The 18,889-nt window shown below is 38.7% G+C and overlaps 1 protein-coding gene across 1 annotated transcript; it reads left to right on the top strand.

Annotated features, from left to right (window-relative positions):
* The first annotated feature begins 4,226 nt into the window (after positions 1-4,226).
* Positions 4,227-15,879, top strand: spopla (speckle type BTB/POZ protein like a). The gene is made up of 12 exons (XM_083996753.1): positions 4,227-4,386; positions 5,549-5,631; positions 7,882-7,999; positions 8,632-8,753; positions 8,896-9,047; positions 9,516-9,643; positions 10,919-11,096; positions 11,668-11,723; positions 11,944-12,066; positions 13,568-13,710; positions 13,814-13,867; positions 14,378-15,879. The coding sequence occupies exons 3-12, from the start codon at positions 7,922-7,924 to the stop codon at positions 14,520-14,522; spliced, it is 1,179 nt and encodes a 392-aa protein (XP_083852879.1). The 5' UTR covers positions 4,227-4,386; positions 5,549-5,631; positions 7,882-7,921; the 3' UTR covers positions 14,523-15,879.
* The last annotated feature ends 3,010 nt before the right edge of the window (positions 15,880-18,889 follow it).

Raw genomic sequence — 18,889 nt, forward strand, 5'->3', positions numbered from 1 at the left:
TAACTACCACACAACCTTTGTTATATGGACAAAAATAACCACAGTCACTACATTTTCACTGAAAATCTTACAACATTGTTTCAAAACTGTCAAACTACTTTTTCGGTTTGTTTGTGAGCTGTTCATTTGCACCACTGCTATCACTTTTCCTTGAGAGAATCACTAGCCAGATGTAGTTGTATTCTGCCACTGGAACAACATTCAGCAGCATACACAACTAATTCAATATATCAATATAATATCAGTCTGTCAAGTGCACAAAGAATCATGGAGAAATTATCACATTAGGTTTGTTCTCTTTAATCAAGTGAAATGTGGAAGAATGTGGTTGAAATGTGTTCATCTTAAAACTAATAACCATGATTCAATTTCTCAAGAATGTCATAGTTCATTTGATAATCAAACCAGGGAGAAAAAAATGTGCATTTTGGATAAATTAGTGTCTCATTTCCATACCAAGCGGCACTATTAATAACATGGAGCTAGTGTGCAATTTCTCTCACTGCTCCATGGGAAATGAGCTATGAAGAATAGCAATAATTGTCAATGGACATCTTGGCAACAGAGCATCTGCTTCATGCTGTATAATCAGCCCTGTCAAAATCGTGAAAGGGCTCAAAGATTGTTGGGAAGGAAAACAAGGAAACCACTTAATGAAGAAGAGCGAAATGGAAACAAGTGTAATTTAATTTTGTTTGGAGTTTCATTACACTCAAACCCTCTTGCAGTCTCCTCACAGTTAATTTTCTGCCAACTCTGGTGTTAAACTCTCGTTTTGTAACACTGGACACTTTTGGTTCATCACACAAATGTAGTTTTGTATTGTCATTTTTTTTGAATAAGTGTTGGTTTTCTGGCAGTATCATGGGGTGTTATTATATAAAAAAGGTAACATCATAATGTAATTATATAAGCTAAAAGCAGTTTTGAGGCCTTTTACCAGTTATATTTTACAAAGTACAATACGTAACAGTGTAGGAAATCCTATTATATGTGTGAATGTCTGCTGAAGAGCTCAGTTATCTGAATCTAACCAGCTCCCTGAAGGAGACAAAATTTCTTGTCATTTTAGGGAGGGTTAAGCACATAACGGGGGAAATGGTACTAAAACCTTTCTTAGTGATTATATCTTAGTGTAAGAGCCCCGGTCCAGAGTGCAGGCTCAGTGGAGCTGCACATTTTAATATCGGCACAGTGAGAGAGAGGCACTGTGCTAAAAATTCATACACAAAATACATATTACATATATATATATATACATATTACAGTATATAACAGTTTAAAAGCAACCTGAATGTGAACTGTCAATGTGCAGCTGGTCTGGGAATGTCTTATTACTGCATAACACAGAAATTCTAGACAACTGTGGCTGTAGAATAACCTCAAATTGAAGATAAGAGAATAGACATGAGGCACTATGACATGTGACTCTATTCTTGCTAAACCATACAACAAATTCTCTTATCAGTTCATTTTGAACCTATAAATTGATTAAGATAATTATGTCACGTGTTTGATTAACACAGGCAATACATGAGAGGTGTGCATATTTAACAAGTGTGAGCTACATCAAATTCAGATGTAGGAGATAGAGGACACCTTCGACGATGGAGACAAAATATTCGAAGTGGAAGGAGATTCTAATTTTACACTTTGCATAATTTTCATGAAATATTCCATACATTTCCTGACAATCACTGTGATTAGTTTGGCAAGGAGATTCAAGGTGATTCAGTAAAAGAAACTGATGACAGTCTACAGAATTATTGGCATTTTATTAGGATGGGATTAGACTCATCATGATACTTGGCTGTTATCATATCTACAGTTGTTTGTTGTTTTAGTACTAGTATTTTATTCATTATTATTTACAGAAATGTAAAAAGATGACAATAACAGGTATCCCAGTTATCTCAAAATAACTGACATTTAAATGGAGGCAAGTGAAGTAAACTTATGTGACTAAAACTATAAGTGCCAGCACTTCACAAAATACCCATTTACTGCTCCAGATGGATGAGAAACTCTTGTGAATAAAGGATCTGTAGATAATCGGACCAACTAATGCCTATTTTCTGTGCCCATCTTCTCAACATTTGGATATTAGCATATATGTTATTACTTTGATTCAATCAAATTGGATAAAACTGAAATCTCTGGTCGCTGCCATCAACTCCTTTGTTCAGTATGATGACTTGATTTCCAAGTCACTGAGAGAAAAATAAGAGCATGACCGTTGTCAGACTCCATTTTTCTCCTGACATGACCATGTTCTGATAAGGTCACAGGGGCTCGTCTTGTCACTTTTTTTTCTTCCTGCTCATAAATTCCTTCTCTATCATTCTTCATCACTGAAGCCATTGAATACTTGTCAGGAATAATATCGGTGGTATTTTAAGATCTTCTTAATTAGAGCAGTATTGTAGATTGGAAGAGGAGGACTGTCACAGCCATTGTCTAAGGAGATATTCATGCAGAGGGCTATTCATTCCCAAGGAACATATCAGATAGGACAAAGACACAGAGCAGGTATTCAGTGCCATTCATTCTGAAGCCAAACATGCACTAAGAATAGAAACACAGCAATCAAACTGATGTGAACCTGAAAAAAGAGCTTTGCATTCAGTATTAAAAAGTGAAATGCTCCATGTGCACACACTATGTGCTGCATACAGAGTGCTAGGCCTAGTGCTTTCAAAGCTGATAAATACAATTAAATGATTATTCCTGAGACTCCCCTTTCTCGGATTGTTGGACTATGTTGTCTGTGGACACATGCAGTAAGGCCTGTTTCCCTGCCCTTAAATTAAACTGATTTAAATTCATGATAAGTATGCTTTTATCTCTCCAACTCTGATCTTATCATCCATCCCTTCTACTTCAAGATGGGTCACTGTATCATCGCTATGGTATTAAAGACTTTTGATGTGGGCCCCAGAATCAAAATGTGACATTTTGCTGCTGTGTTTACAATATAGTATAGACCAAACTGAAACTGGCTTACTTAGGTGTTTTGATGTTTTTCATCACTCTGAAGTGCAAAAATCCAAATGACTGTACCACACTCTGTCCATGAATGTAGACTGATTGGTGCTGAGGAGCCATTTATCGCTCATAGTGCAGAACAATGTCCATCCATCTGAAAGGGAATTAGTTATCACTGGCCTACAGGGAGTCTTTATGGTGTATTGTTTCAGAGAATGACTTACCCCAAGCTGCTTTGTGTTTGCTAAACGAGAAACATCAGAAGCAGAAAGAAGAGACAGTGGCTGAGAATGAGCTGCATTTGGGGGTTTCATCTATCGAGACTCTGTTCTTTACTTATTTTTCGATGTCTGTATAGCCTATGAGGATGGGCAATTATGGGCAGATAATAGGCAGATGATGAGTAGGGCCTACACCTACTCTGTCCATATACATTATTTGCATTTTCCCATATAGACCCTCAAGCATGCTGTGAATGAATACATTTATATTCAGAATTCTATGTACAAGAAAAAAAGACAAACCTTTACAAATTATAACCTCATCGACCCACACAGACACAGCCTATAGGTACTTAAACTAAGTTACACATGTAACTTGTACAAGAAAAAAAGACAAACCTTTACAAATTATAACCTCATCGACCCACACAGACACAGCCTATAGGTACTTAAACTAAGTTACACATGTAACTTGTACAAGAAAAAAAGACAAACCTTTACAAATTATAACCCCATCGACCCACACAGACAATAGTAGGTACTCCAACACTAAGTTACACATACTTTCAGATGGGTCAAAGTTTAGCCCACTTGTTGACATCTTAAAAATAGGCTAGTATTGTAGCCTACCAGTATTTTACAACATATACAAAGTGACTGAATAGAGACAAAGATCGCAATAGACCTAAAATAAAATTATATTGTAGTTTTAATAGCCTATGTTTCAGAAGGGCTCTTGATTTAGGCCTAATGCAACTTCAAACTTACTTACTGCTACCACTAAAAAATAAAAAATGAAAAATTATATTATACCTTCATCATACTATCATCTATTGTTATCAGTTTTATTTAGGGTTCATTTTGATTTATTATTATGGTGGTACTAGTAGCAGTAACAGTACAAGTATGTTTGGATGAGGGGAAAATAAGAAAAAGAAAAAAAAAGAGATGGACCAGGATGTTATCCAAATGTGGCGCATGCGCACTGGCTCTATTTTCTAGCCTGTTAAAGATACCAGCCAGCTAGACAGATGTAAGCTAGCACAGATATAAATTAGACAAAGAAGCCTTGAGAAGAGATTGAGTGAAAAAGAGTTTAAAGTAACCGAGGGTGAAAGGAGCGAGTGTGACACAAAGCTACATGCGTTGTCCGATATATATGGAAGTATGAAATTGAAAGGTACGCCGTCACCATGTCTTTTTAAACTTTTTGTGAGCATCAGTGCAGAGATTAGCTTCAGCTAGCTGCTGTTTAGCCGCGGTTGTTTTCCCACCAGCCGACTGAACCAAAACGTGAGGGTTTAGCTTGGGTAGTTAGCATCCTGCCACAGGAATCAGGCCCTTTGTTTTATACTGCGGGCTCTGCACGGGACATGAACAGTTTAAGTTGAGGTGTCGTTAGCTAGTTTGTGGTTCAACATAGGACCATTTACCGTGAGTCCGACCGGTTGTATGGGGAAGGATTTACTGTTAACAAGCTAGCAGATCAGTGTTAGCTGCATTTGCGGTACAAGGCTAAAGTGAACTTAACATTAATCTTGCTAATGAGAAGATTCATGTTAGCTTGTGTTAGCTAAATACGTATTTCACACATAATTGACAGATTCGCGAAATCCTATTGTTCTTCATTTTGATTATGGAGGCTTTGCTTGATTATCTATCTTTATATGTGTATAGGAGGCGAATCGTGAAGCGATATTGATGGTTTGGGATTTAGTGTTGACACTTTAGCTGATGTTACGCTAACATTGAGCTGTTGCTCTCCACTGATTTCGATTACATTGTATCAGACGCAGTCACATCTGCTTACATCTCGTATAACATATAATGTTGGGCCAGAGCGAGCCGTATAGCTCAATTAAGATACGACAATTTAACCTTAAACTACTGCGAACTAGCTAGGTGCCTTTCCGGATAGCATCACTTGTGTTGTAGTGAAGGCGAGGTGGCACGACCCAGCTAAGATGTTAGCCAAACAAAGTTGCCGGTGAGTCCTGAGTTAGCTCATTTAACTGACTGGTTTATGGCCTGAGCCCTCGGTTATTGACAAAGCTTCACGGGAAAGCGTTGAAATGTGATGTGGTTGATTATGATACATGGGAATGTATACAAACCCCACATTGCCTGTGTGGGCTAACACAATTTGGTATCTGAGTATCTTTTTAATAACGTGGCATTCTTGAGTGGTTTGATCGCTGTCACTATGTTCATGTATGTCCCTTGGTAGATGTGACAGTTCTGGTTTATTGTGAGAGCTGTGACTTTATTGCCAGATGCTTCAGTAGCGTTAATAGCACTTCATTTCCATTTTCAAGGTCTAATTTTTGTTTCTTTATCTCTAGAGTGGAACATGGAGATGGGGCCATGAAGGATCCTGTGATAACTTAGAAAAACTCCATCATTATACATTTCAACCAATCAAGAGGTGATGAGAAGGTTTTCATTTCATTGCTTGTGTTGCATGATACAGTACATATCTATTTAACATAATCGTATGTAAGGGTGGCATCAGTGAACTGTACAGTTGTTGAATTTGAGGCCTGGTAGCCCAGTGTTTATCCACTCCATCTGTGGTACTTTATGAGACTTGGAGGCCCGTAATATCATGAAAGGTGATTTCAAGTGAATCATATTAATAGAGACAACAGGTATCATTTAGTGTGGTCCCTGCTGGCTTGGCCATACGTGCACATTGTCTCACAGTTTGAATACTTTTACCCCAGAATATTGAAAAATCAAAAGATAAATAAGAGATTTTCAATGTAAATGAAGAAAAATGCTGGAAACATGTTGCTTAGGGGACACAAAAGAATTGAAATTTAGAGATGAGAGCTGGACGGACAGAAATTCTAGCCATGTCATCCTTTCCCTGGGCTTTTAGTGCCTCTTGTCATCTTGCCATGGATACATCTCTGTTGTTTGTAATTATTGCATCAAGCATTGTGTCAGTGTGCAGTACATGCAAATGTGTGTATGGTACATTTTTAAATGAACGATATAGTTGTATTGTATTTGTAGGCGTTTGCCTCGCTCCATTTGCCACTTGCCAAAAAAAATTGACATTGTGGACCATATTTAAACCTTGCAGAAGTAACAGGAACTAACTTTGAGATTGCTTGATCGGAGATATGATGTGGCTTAGAGGATTTGACATGGAGTTCACTTTGTAAGAAAGGTGAAATGAAATGTGCAGACACTCTTCACAGTCTCAGGTGAGGAGGGAATGTAATACACTTTGAAATGCTTCACTGAACATGTGCATTTCATGTTTGGACACGAAAGGCCGTTGTATGACTAAAACAACATGCTACATCTGCTCCATCACCTTTTCTGCACAGTCTTGCAGGCCAGGTGTTACTGTACACAACTGTTAAGCAACTAGCTAGTTCACCTCAACAGTGAGTCAAGAGCATGATGTGAGAAGCTGTTTGTTTTTTTCCACTACATGTTTCCAGTTAAATTATCTCAGGTAAAATTGTGCAGATAGCTATCCAGATATCTTCCTTTGTTTACAAAATGAATCGGAGACTAACACTCAATTCTCATGGAGGCTGAGCTCAAGTTATGAAAAAATCTATGTGTTGACTAAAGGCATAGTGTAATTTAATGTCTCCCTAGTGTCCACAGTTAATTTGTGATTAGCAGACTGCCCCATCTGGCATAATGTGCCATTTAAAAACTTTAAGCTGCACCAAGCACACATACATTTAGCTGCTCTGCTGTAATCGACAACAGGATTGTGTTGATTCTCTTTACTTGATGCCACACTAATAGGGTTTTGATATGGTTTGCCTGTGTTGTACGCATGGTGTTGTGCAGGATGAATGATATTATGTTTTATATATTTATCCCTCATGGAAAATAGATTATTATTAGTTAGCCAGGATAGTAGCAAAAAGCTTATCAGTACAATAATTGGAGGAGAGGAGAACATGTTGTGCTGTAGCTCGGTATTTGTTGAGTTGTAAGTTCCAGTACATTTGAAAAATAATTCTGGAAACTTTTTTCAGTTTTAAATAACACTTGAGATTTCACCTTTTAGAGATAATGTCAGTCTCACTGTTTATGGTCCCTGTTTGGTCGTCTTTCAGAAGTTTGAAGTGTGACAGGATACTGAGTGTTTGACACCGCAGCTGCTTTAGTCTGAGGTGTTCTAAAAGTGATGAAAATAATGCCATAATTTCACATTTTCACACCATGTCATTAAATTACAGGAGGTCTGTTTTACCTGTGGTCTTTTTCACAGTCATTTCTTCTAATGATCTGGAGAGTGGCTTTGAACATGTACATTAATGTGACCAGCCAGGGAGTGTGAATTTTCTGAAGCTGTGTCAGTAATGCTTTCCACACTTAAGTAGGTACTGATTCTAGCATAGACCACACAATTTGCTATGTTACCATGGATACATTTGCATCATGTGTCACCATACCCGTGCAGCAATTGCAGCTGAATTCACATATTTTGACTTTGCCTGAGAGTTTAGACTTCTGTTTTTTCCATCACAATCACAAGTCAAATTCCAGGGAAGGATTTTGCCATCTTTTTTTTTTTTTTTTTTTTTTTTTTTTTTGCTAGACTTTAAACTATTGGTTAAAAGGTTAGTTGATTTAGTAAATGAAATCTGTGCTTTTAATTTTTGCAAAACTAATGATATCTACTCTCTTGAATGATTAGCGCTTAAAGGACGTGAGTGAGTGGTACTCCGAAGCCAGTGATGTCACGGGTTCCCACCCCTCCTCCTCCTGGGGAGATGTCAAGTGGACCTGTGGCAGAGAGCTGGTGTTACACACAGGTATGGGCATAATGGAACTAATTGTGTCATGTTGTGTACACAAAAGAGCCAGATCATATTTGAGATGCCAGTTACATTAGGTGTATCTTTTTGAATAGTTTTCAGCCATAGAAAAGGGAGAGGGAAAGCCCTGAGCTCTGGTATTTCCTTCTCAACGTGCACTGCTACTTTTATTTTTCCTTCTTTTGTTAATACGCCTTTTCACAGCAGACAGTTTGACGTGCTGTTAGTCATAGAACAGGCGCTGCAAATAATATTAACTACAGCTCTCCTCTGTCCAAGTGCCCCATTAAATCATGACATTTTGACAGAGAGCCAGCATGTACGACACCAGGACCCTGAGTCTATAACTGCTAAATGGAGTTTAGCCATCTTTGGTTTTATTATTACACCTGTGCTCTTCCTACTGTGACATAACCAAACCAGACCTACTTTACCAAAAGATAAGACAATAAAATATCTGAAACTTTTGTATTATTTTTGCTGCAAACCATTTAATTGTAATAAGTTAAAACTATAAAAACTGTTTGTTGACTAAGTAAAATGTTATTGTTGTGTTTTTTTTAAAATAGAAACAAAAGAAACAAAGCTTTGGTCTGATGGTTCCTTATGCTTCTCTTTCTGGTTCCAAGGTCAAAGTTGTGAAGTTTTCCTACATGTGGACCATAAACAACTTTAGTTTTTGCAGAGAAGAAATGGGCGAGGTGTTGAAGAGCTCAACCTTCTCCTCTGGTCCCAATGACAAAATGAAATGGTAAGTACTTCCGTTAAACAACGCATTGGAGTGGCATTCCTGAAGTGTCCTCAGTGTTGTTTTGACACAAGTGATAAAAGCAGTTGTAACTGTCTTGTCTAGTATGATTAGTAACGTGCAGTGGCATCTGTTTGCTTTCCAGGTGTCTGCGTGTCAATCCAAAGGGACTTGATGACGAAAGCAAAGACTATCTGTCATTATATTTACTACTTGTTAGTTGTCCAAAAAGTGAAGTCCGGGCAAAGTTCAAGTTTTCTTTGCTGAATGCTAAAAGGGAGGAGACAAAAGCGATGGGTGAGTACAAGCAGAATCATCACCACATCCACTCATTATTATGTACGTTTGGTTTTCCTTGTGTAGCCTCACTTCAGGTTATTTTCAAAGGCAGTAGACCATTCACGCAGCAGCCGTAATCCTCTGATGCGATGCTCATGGTGGGAAGCCCAAATTCTGTAACTCATCTGAATGTCAGGAATTTGACAAATAGTTGTTGTGGAACACTTCATGATCAATCTGCAACCGGAAACACGATGGATGATGTATGACTGCTTGTTTTTAAACCTGCTACACTTTACCTTTGCACTATTTATCAGTTTGGTTTAATTTAAGTGGAGGTAAATACATTTATCTACATTTCAACTCTCGAGCAAGGTGTTTTTCGAGGCTTCCCACCCTCAGTGTGATGTTAAAGGAAAATTATCGTCATGTGATATGGTATGGTTTCTAACAAGACTGAGTTATTTGTTTTCTTGTGTTTTACAGAAAGCCAAAGAGCATATAGATTTGTCCAAGGTAAAGACTGGGGCTTCAAAAAATTTATAAGGAGAGATTTCCTCCTCGATGAAGCTAATGGACTCTTACCAGATGACAAGCTCACTCTCTTCTGTGAGGTAATTATTACTAAACCGTTACAATTCTGTTTACACAGAGCCACACTCTCCTCGCTTTTACCTGAAACGAAGGTGGAACTTTACAGAAGTGCTTAAATGACATGTGAATGGGATTGTGAAGAGTTATTTTTCCCCATTGAATCTGTTGCTCATTCTCCAAGGTCATTGTGCTGGCACACACTTCTTCTCATCTGTCCACAGAAAATGGCAATCTCTCAAATGTGTGTCCTTTCTTTTGGCGACGACATCCTTTAAATATGCCTGTTACATGTTGTTCAATGAAGCAGAGAGGATTTAGAGTTTGGATATCAATCATTAGTGAACTGACTGTGGTGTTGAGACTAAAACAGAAAGTTACTGTGTATAATTTATGTGAAAAATGTGATTTCCAGCTCTGAAATGGGCACAAAGAGGCTGTATTGTTGGACACAGCTCCTAGCATTATTTGGTTGTTTCAATTACTCTCCTCTTTGCTGACTGGCTGAATGATCTGAATTTGGATTGCCAAACCCCATAATGCCAAGTGTGTCTGTTCAGCCTCTGTTATTCTCATCTGTCTTTATTGTGTAGCAGTGTCGTATTACTGAGCTGCTGATGTGTTGTACACGGGCTACAGATCATTGAATCTTGGCCAATAATAGAAGATCATTATAGTGCTGAAGAATTCATACTCCAAGTGTTACTCTTAGTTGAATCGCAGCTCAAGTCTCTAATTCTTGTCATTGTGCATTTACACCAGAGTGTAAGCTGCAGTGCCATTTAACTACAACCACACTGATGACATTTGCTTGAAATTACATTAAAATCTGAGGAAGTGAAATGCTTCCCCCTTTTCTCATTATTTACAATGACACTTGTTCTGAAAATAATTGAATTCATTGTGTCAAGAAGAATAAATGTCTCCTAAAATGCTCTCTCAAGGGACAAGTTAAATTGAGTTTCAATGAATTTTGATGTAAATGCAATTGGCTGAATTCTGCCAGGACTGGACAGTGTGCTGGAGAGTAGTTCCAGAAAGATTCAGCATTTTCAGAGACACTGCCACTTTGAAAAATAAATTACATTCAAATGAAAGACAAATGCCTTTTCTCATCAATGAGGTGTTTCAGCAAAGTGAATTAACTTCGGTCTCAAGCGGATGTGTTTAGTCGTTGCAACTGTAGATTTTTCCTCCAGTGCTGTCAGATATGTTTGCTGCTTAATGTGTTGCTATGCTTGGTCTTGATGAGTCATCTTCATCGTGCGCTTCTCCCTGTGATGTTTCTCATGTTGCAGGTGAGCGTCGTCCAGGACTCTGTTAACATTTCAGGCCAGTCCAACATGAACATGCTGAAGGTACCTGAGTGCCAGCTGTCCGATGACCTGGGGAACCTGTGGGAGTGCTCACGTTTCACAGACTGTAGCCTGTATGTGGGAGGGCAGGAGTTCAAAGCCCACAAATCCATCCTCGCAGGTAAGACCGTCCTTGGCCACCGCCACTTAAGCACACAGCAACGAGGAGAGAAGCCTCCAAACAGGCTCCAGCAAGACACGTCTTAATGCCCCCTCGTGGAGAGCCCATAAGCACGGCTGTAGTGGGGTCTGTGTCCGTGGCTTGATTTGTGGCGGCCTAGTTCTGCAGTGGGCACTAATCCACCCCACCACCCCTCTTTGGCCCTGCTTGACCCAGATGATTGTAGGATCCAGGAGATTGAGAGGCTGGCCCTCCTCTCCAGTGTGTTTCCATTAGACATGGTGGCAACTGCAGCAGTCAGGAAGAAAATGCTGACAAAGTGGCAGCTCCACAGATTTTACAGCATTTTAAAGAAGCTGCACCAGTTCAGTTGTAATAGTTTGTTTTGTACAGTTTTTTTTTTTTATGTCAGACAACTGTATCCCTTTTTAAATGCTCTTTTATCAAATGTGCTTTCTTTGTCACATAACTCAGGGTTGGTATGTTTTGAATTATTGATTTGTTTTTCCAGCAATTGAATTGTGATTTTGGCTTGTTATATTTACCAGTGTCCAATTTATCTCTTTGACAGCAAGGTCACCAGTGTTTAATGCTATGTTTGAACATGAAATGGAAGAAAGTAAAAAGGTGAGAATATCTGCTTATAATGGCTTTTTGTCTCAGGTCATTGATCTTGCTCATTAGTCCCATTTATGAGCACAGTGGTACAAGTGCCACACAAAGATATTTTTAATGAACATCACCCTCAACTCATTGCTAATAATACTCATCACCATCTGACATGGATGTTTTTCAGTTCCCAAAGTCTTGCTAGTGGTCAAGTAACCATTTGTAACTTTTTTTGTAGAACCGTGTTGACATCAGTGACGTGGACCCAGACGTCTTTAAGGAAATGATGGGCTTCATCTACACAGGAAAGGCCCCCAACCTGGAGAAGATGGCAGACAATTTGCTGGCAGCTGCAGATAAAGTAAGAACCCAAGAAATGTTTATATTTTAATAAGCATCTACCTCCGACTTATCAGCAGTAAAACAGTTTCCTTCAGTTCTGGCTTTAGTTGGTCTATTTGTGTGGTCAGTGTGAATTAAATGAAGTGCAAATATGTAACCTCACGAATCTTGTCTTTAGTTAGACTTGAGATGTTTTTTTATAAACCAACATCACAGTCCTCTGTCTGACCATTCCTGTCACTATATTAAATTGACAATGTGACACTGCCATCCACTTCACCCCATGATTGTAGAAAAGAGCCAAGGATTGTGCACTTGTCTGTAGCTCTCCTTTTTTCCCCCTTTGTGGTACCTTTCATGAGAGCAATCAAGTGTAACACTATCAGTGTCTTCTCAGAGAGACTGTGCGCTGATATCCCCATATTTAAACAATAATCTCTCTGCCCCGGTTTGTGACATCTGGTTTTCACTCTAACCTCGAGTGTTGCTGCTCAGATCAGGCATAAACACCTCTGAATTTGGATGTGGTTGGAGAGCATGCCGCTGTGTTTAAAATGTTTGGCAACCAACTATAGAAACCCATCCTTCTTTGTGTTTGCCGATAATAGCAGAACACAGTGCTTGGATCCATCAGCTCTTATCAAAATAACTGATGTGCAAGTTTGATTTTTTATTTATTTATTGAAAATTGGCACCTTCAGCGGCAGTTTCAGACTTGTATCATCATGAGGTATTAGTCAGTATTAATATGAGGCCACTTAATCACTGAAACAGTCATGTTAAAATCTGATGCACTGAGGGACAGTCATGTAGCTTGCTGTCTCTCTGTGCCTACATCTAATGTGACATATTTTCATCACAGATAAACTATAGAGGAATAAGTCTATTTCTTTTAAAAATTGAACATATTTGTACACAACATGAAAAATATCAAACACCTCTCAAAGTATAATAACGTACTACTATTGCTGTAATTTTTTGATGCCTATGGTCAACATGTATTTGGACTTTGATGAGGAAAATAAATAATAAATTCCTATAGGATGCTCATTTGACAATTTATATTTTTGTGTGTTGTGTACAAGTGGAGGTCAAATTTTGCAGCCACACATTGTGTCTTTTTAGGTTGTGCGTTTATAATCAGTTCACTTCAATAGTTACCATAGCGATATTTCCTCTCTTGAAGGATAAGCAACAAGCTGAATTCCCCCTTCATGATAACCCTCATCACCACTAAATTAATAAATGTGCACCATGTGGTGAAGTTGTGTAATTCTGTGTTTTTTATTATTTCCATATTTACATGAGCTTGCTGGTTGCTCATTTTTCTTCGTTAGTAGTTGAGACATAATTAATACAGATTTCAGTAACTTTTTCTACATGTGCTTTTTATATGTTCTTCAAATAGTTGAGACAAAACCTCAAAACATGAGAATCCTCATTGAATCTTACATGTAACTGCATCATTTTGTGTTTCTGTGTGTGTCTGTGTGTATGCGTGTCCCCCGCTGCCACCCCAGTATGCTTTGGAACGTTTAAAGGTCATGTGTGAAGAGGCCTTGTGCAACAGCCTTTCAGTGGAGAATGTGGCCGACACCCTCATCCTAGCAGACTTGCACAGTGCCGAGCAGCTCAAAGCACAAGCCATAGATTTTATCAACAGGCAAGTATTGCAAAAAAAAAAAAAAAAACCTCCAGTGATAAATTCCTGCTGCCATTTCTGTTTACCAGCCCTGAATGCTTACCTTTTTATCTCCTTGCCATAGGTGCAGTGTCCTGAGACAGCTGGGCTGTAAAGATGGAAAGAACTGGAATAGCAAGTATGTAATTAGCTGATATATGTGACACAAGATTAATAACACACTCTTATCTCTTCCCCCAACCAGATGCATTAGAATTCATTGTTTTAGCTCAGGCAGACAGAGTGCTATTTGCCTTTTCAGTTTGAAGCTCCATATCTCTGTATCCATGTTATTAATAGACTCATACCTGCATAAACCCTTGAAATGGAATATTTGTAGAATTTTAAAAAGAAGGGAGGTGGTCGCTGCGGGAAGTTTTTCTTTCAGATGATGTAGTGTGTTATTTAAGGACATTTTGAAAGGTTGAACCTAAAATCTGTCGCTGTTGTATTCAACATGCGAATACGTTCCAGTCCTGCGTTCATTTCAACCTATGCTCATGCATAAGGCACTAATGGCCCTTTTCAAGTTTGACTGTGAAAATCTGCTTTATTTGCTTTGTCATTACCATCCCATTTATGTTTATTGATTTTTAATGTGCACACGTCTTACGTCTGAATGGTAACTTCATTCTGCTTGTGCTTACAGTCATGCTACAGATATAATGGAGACTGCAGGCTGGAAGTCAATGATCCACTCCCATCCCCACTTGGTAGCCGAGGCCTTTCGTGCCCTGGCATCAGCGCAGTGCCCACCCTTTGGTCTTCCCAGGAAGCGTCTAAAACAGTCGTGACTGGCTGACTGTGCCCCAGGACTTTACTGGAGGTGTGAAGCATGGGTTTACAAAGGAAGGACTAGCGAGGGTACCACTCTTATTTCCACCAAAACTGAACACACTTGAATAAAGAAGAGTGGAGCTTTCTGGCCAGGAATGTGGGGAGGCTGGCACGTGGACGACTGACATCAATGCATTGGGAAAAAATCGGTTCAGTCGGTGTTGCTTGCTTGCTTTGCTTCCCCAGCTGAATTCTGTTCAACCCGGGTAGCAAGTCAAGCTGTCTGCTACTGTTTTTTTCCCGTAATTTTAAAAATGGCCTTAATATATCTGCCATTGCTCTGGGGCTGCTCTAGAGTACTTTGTCTATTTTACTCTGTGCCTGCCTTGTCACAAAGACCAGGCCTCCTCCAGGTTGCACTAGTTCCCATGAATAGTCATTTTGATATGGAGTTCTATAGGAACGTAACAAAGGTTTAACTAAATGGGAAATATTATATATATTTGTAATGTTTAGCCCGTTTTGTGACTAGACATTAAAAAGCATGAACACTTTCAGTGCAAGGTCAGTTCTTTACACTTTTTAAAAGATGTGTATGCCCCATATTGATGGCACCATTTCTATGTAAATGACAGTTGAACCATCTTCAGAAGACTAGTGTACAAGAAAGTCTGTTCTATTGCATATTTGTGGGGAAAAATAATCTGCCATTATGAAGACCCAGTGTCAAACCTAACGATTCATGTAAGACAGAAAAGTGTCTGTACCTTGGCCCTAATATATTAGAACATTGGAAGTATATGGAAGTATTTACTCAGTCTCCCATTGAATGACATATTCCAGATCATACGTCTGTGAACTGTTATAGATAAAATTTTAAGAATTTTTTTCCTTTAGTATCGCCAACTTGCAAATATATATTCTCAATATATTGTGGTTAACTAAAAGTGGAGAGACTAATGCATGGTCATGTTATTGTCAAAGAAAGTGTCCAAGTACCAATTTTGTTTTTAACAATTTATTTTCTGCAATTATCTGACATATTTGTGCAGAATTAAATGAATTGAGTATGTGCAAAAATTTCCTCTAACATGCTTGGATATTTGTAGGATGCTGAGCATCACTTCTACTGGCAATGTTATTCTGTGTTTGAATGGGGGGGTTGTCATGTTTATTCAGTCCGTCTCGTATGTAGTGTGGTGTGACAGACACTTCAGAGGATTTTGTAAATTAAAAGAGTAGCATCATTTTTACATGATATTACTCATCATTCAGCGTCATGTTGAGATGTTGAAACTACTTTTGGTTGGAAGCAAAAAAGATGAAGTTGTTGTCTGCAAGAATGCCTGCATTAATCCATTAAAACATTTTCCAGCAGTACGAAGTGCCCCAGGTTTGTTTATTTATTTTTAATTGGACAAGTCAATGTAACAAGTGATTTCAGTGTGAAAAAGGATGATTATTATCCACACCGTCTCTTTTTAATGACCATATTAATGGATGTGGCTGTCAGACAGAGGTGATTTGTTTTCTTCTACTGGTTTCTTTTTAAATAGAAGAAACACCACTGGTGATAATCAAAAGAAAATGTGCTTTAACTGCATTAGCTTAGTAACATGTTTAATGTTGAACCTTTCACGACACATGAAAGGCATTTCTTCCACACGTTTTGTGTGTGAATGTGCGGCGCAGGCTCTAATTAAAGTGAATGCGAGGCACCTCTTTCCTGCTGGAACAGAGACGTCTTCATCAGCAGCTCGCCGATCCCCTCCACCCCTCTCAGCACAGATCCTAGGAAAATGCCAGATACCATCTCTGCTTTAGGACGCCTCTTCAACCCTCTATCTGCCTCCGCTTTCGCTCTCTCCAACCAACCGTAACACCTGAAAGTGGAAATGCCTGCAGTTGCACACTTAAAAATTTGTTCTGTAATTTGGATCGTTAAACAAGCGATGAACAATGACACTGGGTCAAGAGTTTAGATGCTTGAATATGAATATGGGCTTGTTAATATGACAATGTCTGTTTCGTGAGGCTGTAGCAGAGAGCAGTGTCCTGACTTACGTAAAGAAGTAACAGGTTGAGACAAAAGAAATGCTGCATCCCTGGAGGTATTCTGTGATGGATTGGATGTTTTTAACTACTACTTATTTTTCTATTCCTTCAAGTGTATAATCCTTTGTTCCCCAGGGTGTAAAATTGCCATTGTCAGTTCCTGAGGAGTACATACAGTATCAGCTGTGGCTGGAGAGGGCATGTGTGGACTTTTGCAAATTTTTTGCTTTACATTTCTAATGAATTTTCCCTTTGTGATTGTTGTTCTTAAGCAACAAAACCTGATAATTAATATTGCCACTTGTAAACCAGGGGGGAAAGGTATGTTAACATTCCTCTTAGTTTTTCAAGGGTGAGGATGTGTGCAGCAGGAGAGGCTGGTGTGACTTGATGCCTAAGGAGTAGGTGCCTCACCCTGATCAGATAAGAGTAATGGAAGCGAATGAAAAGACCCCTGTCCCTGATGGCCACAGCAAAATGGATGTGCTCCCTGAGGTGTACCTCTGGTATCATCCACGCCTGTGGACACAGATTTATTGCCCATTAAAAAGCTACACTGAAATGTACCTCTTAAAATGGTGTGTTTATCCTGTTGAGAAGTCGTTGTCGGAATGAAATGAGACAACCGCGAGCGCCGACAGACTGGAGCTGACTCAGTGTGACAATATGCTGTGAACCAAGTTCAAATAAGGTTTAATGCCATAAAAACCTAAATTGATCTTTACAATTTCATTTTAACAAAAGTAACCCCCTATGAAATCAAATATTCCAAAATGAACATTTGTACTTACACTATACACACATCTGTGCTCTTATTCATATTTTACAGGGGAAACCGTTAAAACAAGATTAAGCTAGCAAGAAATCAAAATAGGTACAATCTGCAAGGATTACAAAAAATGGAAATCAAGGCAATCTCTAACTAGAAGCAATAAATATGACATCTATCTACATGATACCTCTGAACAAACACCAAAAATAAGGACCAGTATACTCATTGATATATTTCTCTGGGGGGAAAAAAGAGAATAAATTGACATCTTTTACTGTGAAGCCATAATTAAACACGTTTAGTTTTAGAGTTACACGATAATACACTGCATTTTCACAAAGGAGTAGAACTAAAACATCAACATAGATCAACTTGGATTTCAGTATTTCCTTATCATACACCGTTCCATGTGCGTTAATGTGACAGGGTCATTTACAGCAGATGAGGAAAGACATGAGATACAGCGAACAAAGAAACTGCCATGGGATCAGTCAGTAGCACATGCCCTGGCCCTAAATCCCTTGGATATGTGCTAACAACGCAGCGTATGGTATTTAATGTGTTGACCGTTTTAAACAACACCTTTTTGAAAATGTTTTTTTTTTGTTTGTTTGTTTTTTTTTTAATGCTAAGTCAAAACACATGACACCGTTTATTATGAGCCTGGATGTTTTCCACTTTTACACAAAAAGTTGTTTGGTTTAAGCCTGCTGTACAACTGGGAAATGTCTCACATTTTCAAATTTAGTAGTCCCACTTCTCATTAAAATTCCAGATGGATTCTGTACTTTTACCTTCTCTCTTTTTTTCTTTTTCTTTTTTTTTTTTACTTTTGCGTTTGGTTCCTCCACTCTTGGTCTTAGGTAAATGAAATTTCCCAGGCTAATTAAAGCCTATTAAAGACAGGTAATGTCAGGGCTTGTGGCAGGACCATGACAAAGTGCTGATAATTGTCTGCCAGACTCACTAAATCCACCTGTCCTGCAATTATCGCTCCTACCCCCCCACCCCCACCTCTTCTGACACATTAATCCACTGCGGGCGTTGCACGGCAGGCTGATGCCTCAAAGTGCATCCTGCAAACACAGATGTTGGATCTCAGGCTAGTTTAGCGTACACATGCCTTATGATGATTGTAGCAGAAAACCAATACATTTTAAGGAGCAAACAAGGCAGCAGCCAGGTTACACATGGATGGATACCTACATATGTATGTGTTATAATTTATGATCATGCTGTCTGGTTGCTTTTGGATTAGATTTCTTTGATCAATTTATTTTGAGTTGGGCACTTACAAATAGGTTCAATGAATCAATCCACTTTATTTCAGTCCCTACAAGAGACAGATAACAGATAAAAGATAGGTTGTAAGGGCATGTTAATTATTCAGAGCTACTTGAAAAAATAACCATTAATCACACTAATCTGAAATAATGGAGACTGTCCCGCCTGTGTTCTGTTAACAGGTACAAATGGATGGTAGCTCCACTTTGAAGACAATGAACAGACCACTTTGACTAATCAGTCAAAACGTAGAGACATTTCAAATAGGGAATA

This window comes from Trachurus trachurus (genome assembly GCF_905171665.1).
Source record: "Trachurus trachurus genome assembly, chromosome: 21".
In the NCBI taxonomy this organism is placed as follows: domain Eukaryota; kingdom Metazoa; phylum Chordata; class Actinopteri; order Carangiformes; family Carangidae; genus Trachurus; species Trachurus trachurus.

Bases quoted from the DNA above. Each gene is read 5' to 3' on its own strand.
- spopla (XM_083996753.1), top strand. From the start codon at position 7,922: ATGTCACGGGTTCCCACCCCTCCTCCTCCTGGGGAGATGTCAAGTGGA. The intron at 11,724-11,943 runs GTGAGAATATCT...CTTTTTTTGTAG, and splicing joins AAATGGAAGAAAGTAAAAAG to AACCGTGTTGACATCAGTGA. The intron at 13,711-13,813 runs GCAAGTATTGCA...TCCTTGCCATAG, and splicing joins GCCATAGATTTTATCAACAG to GTGCAGTGTCCTGAGACAGC.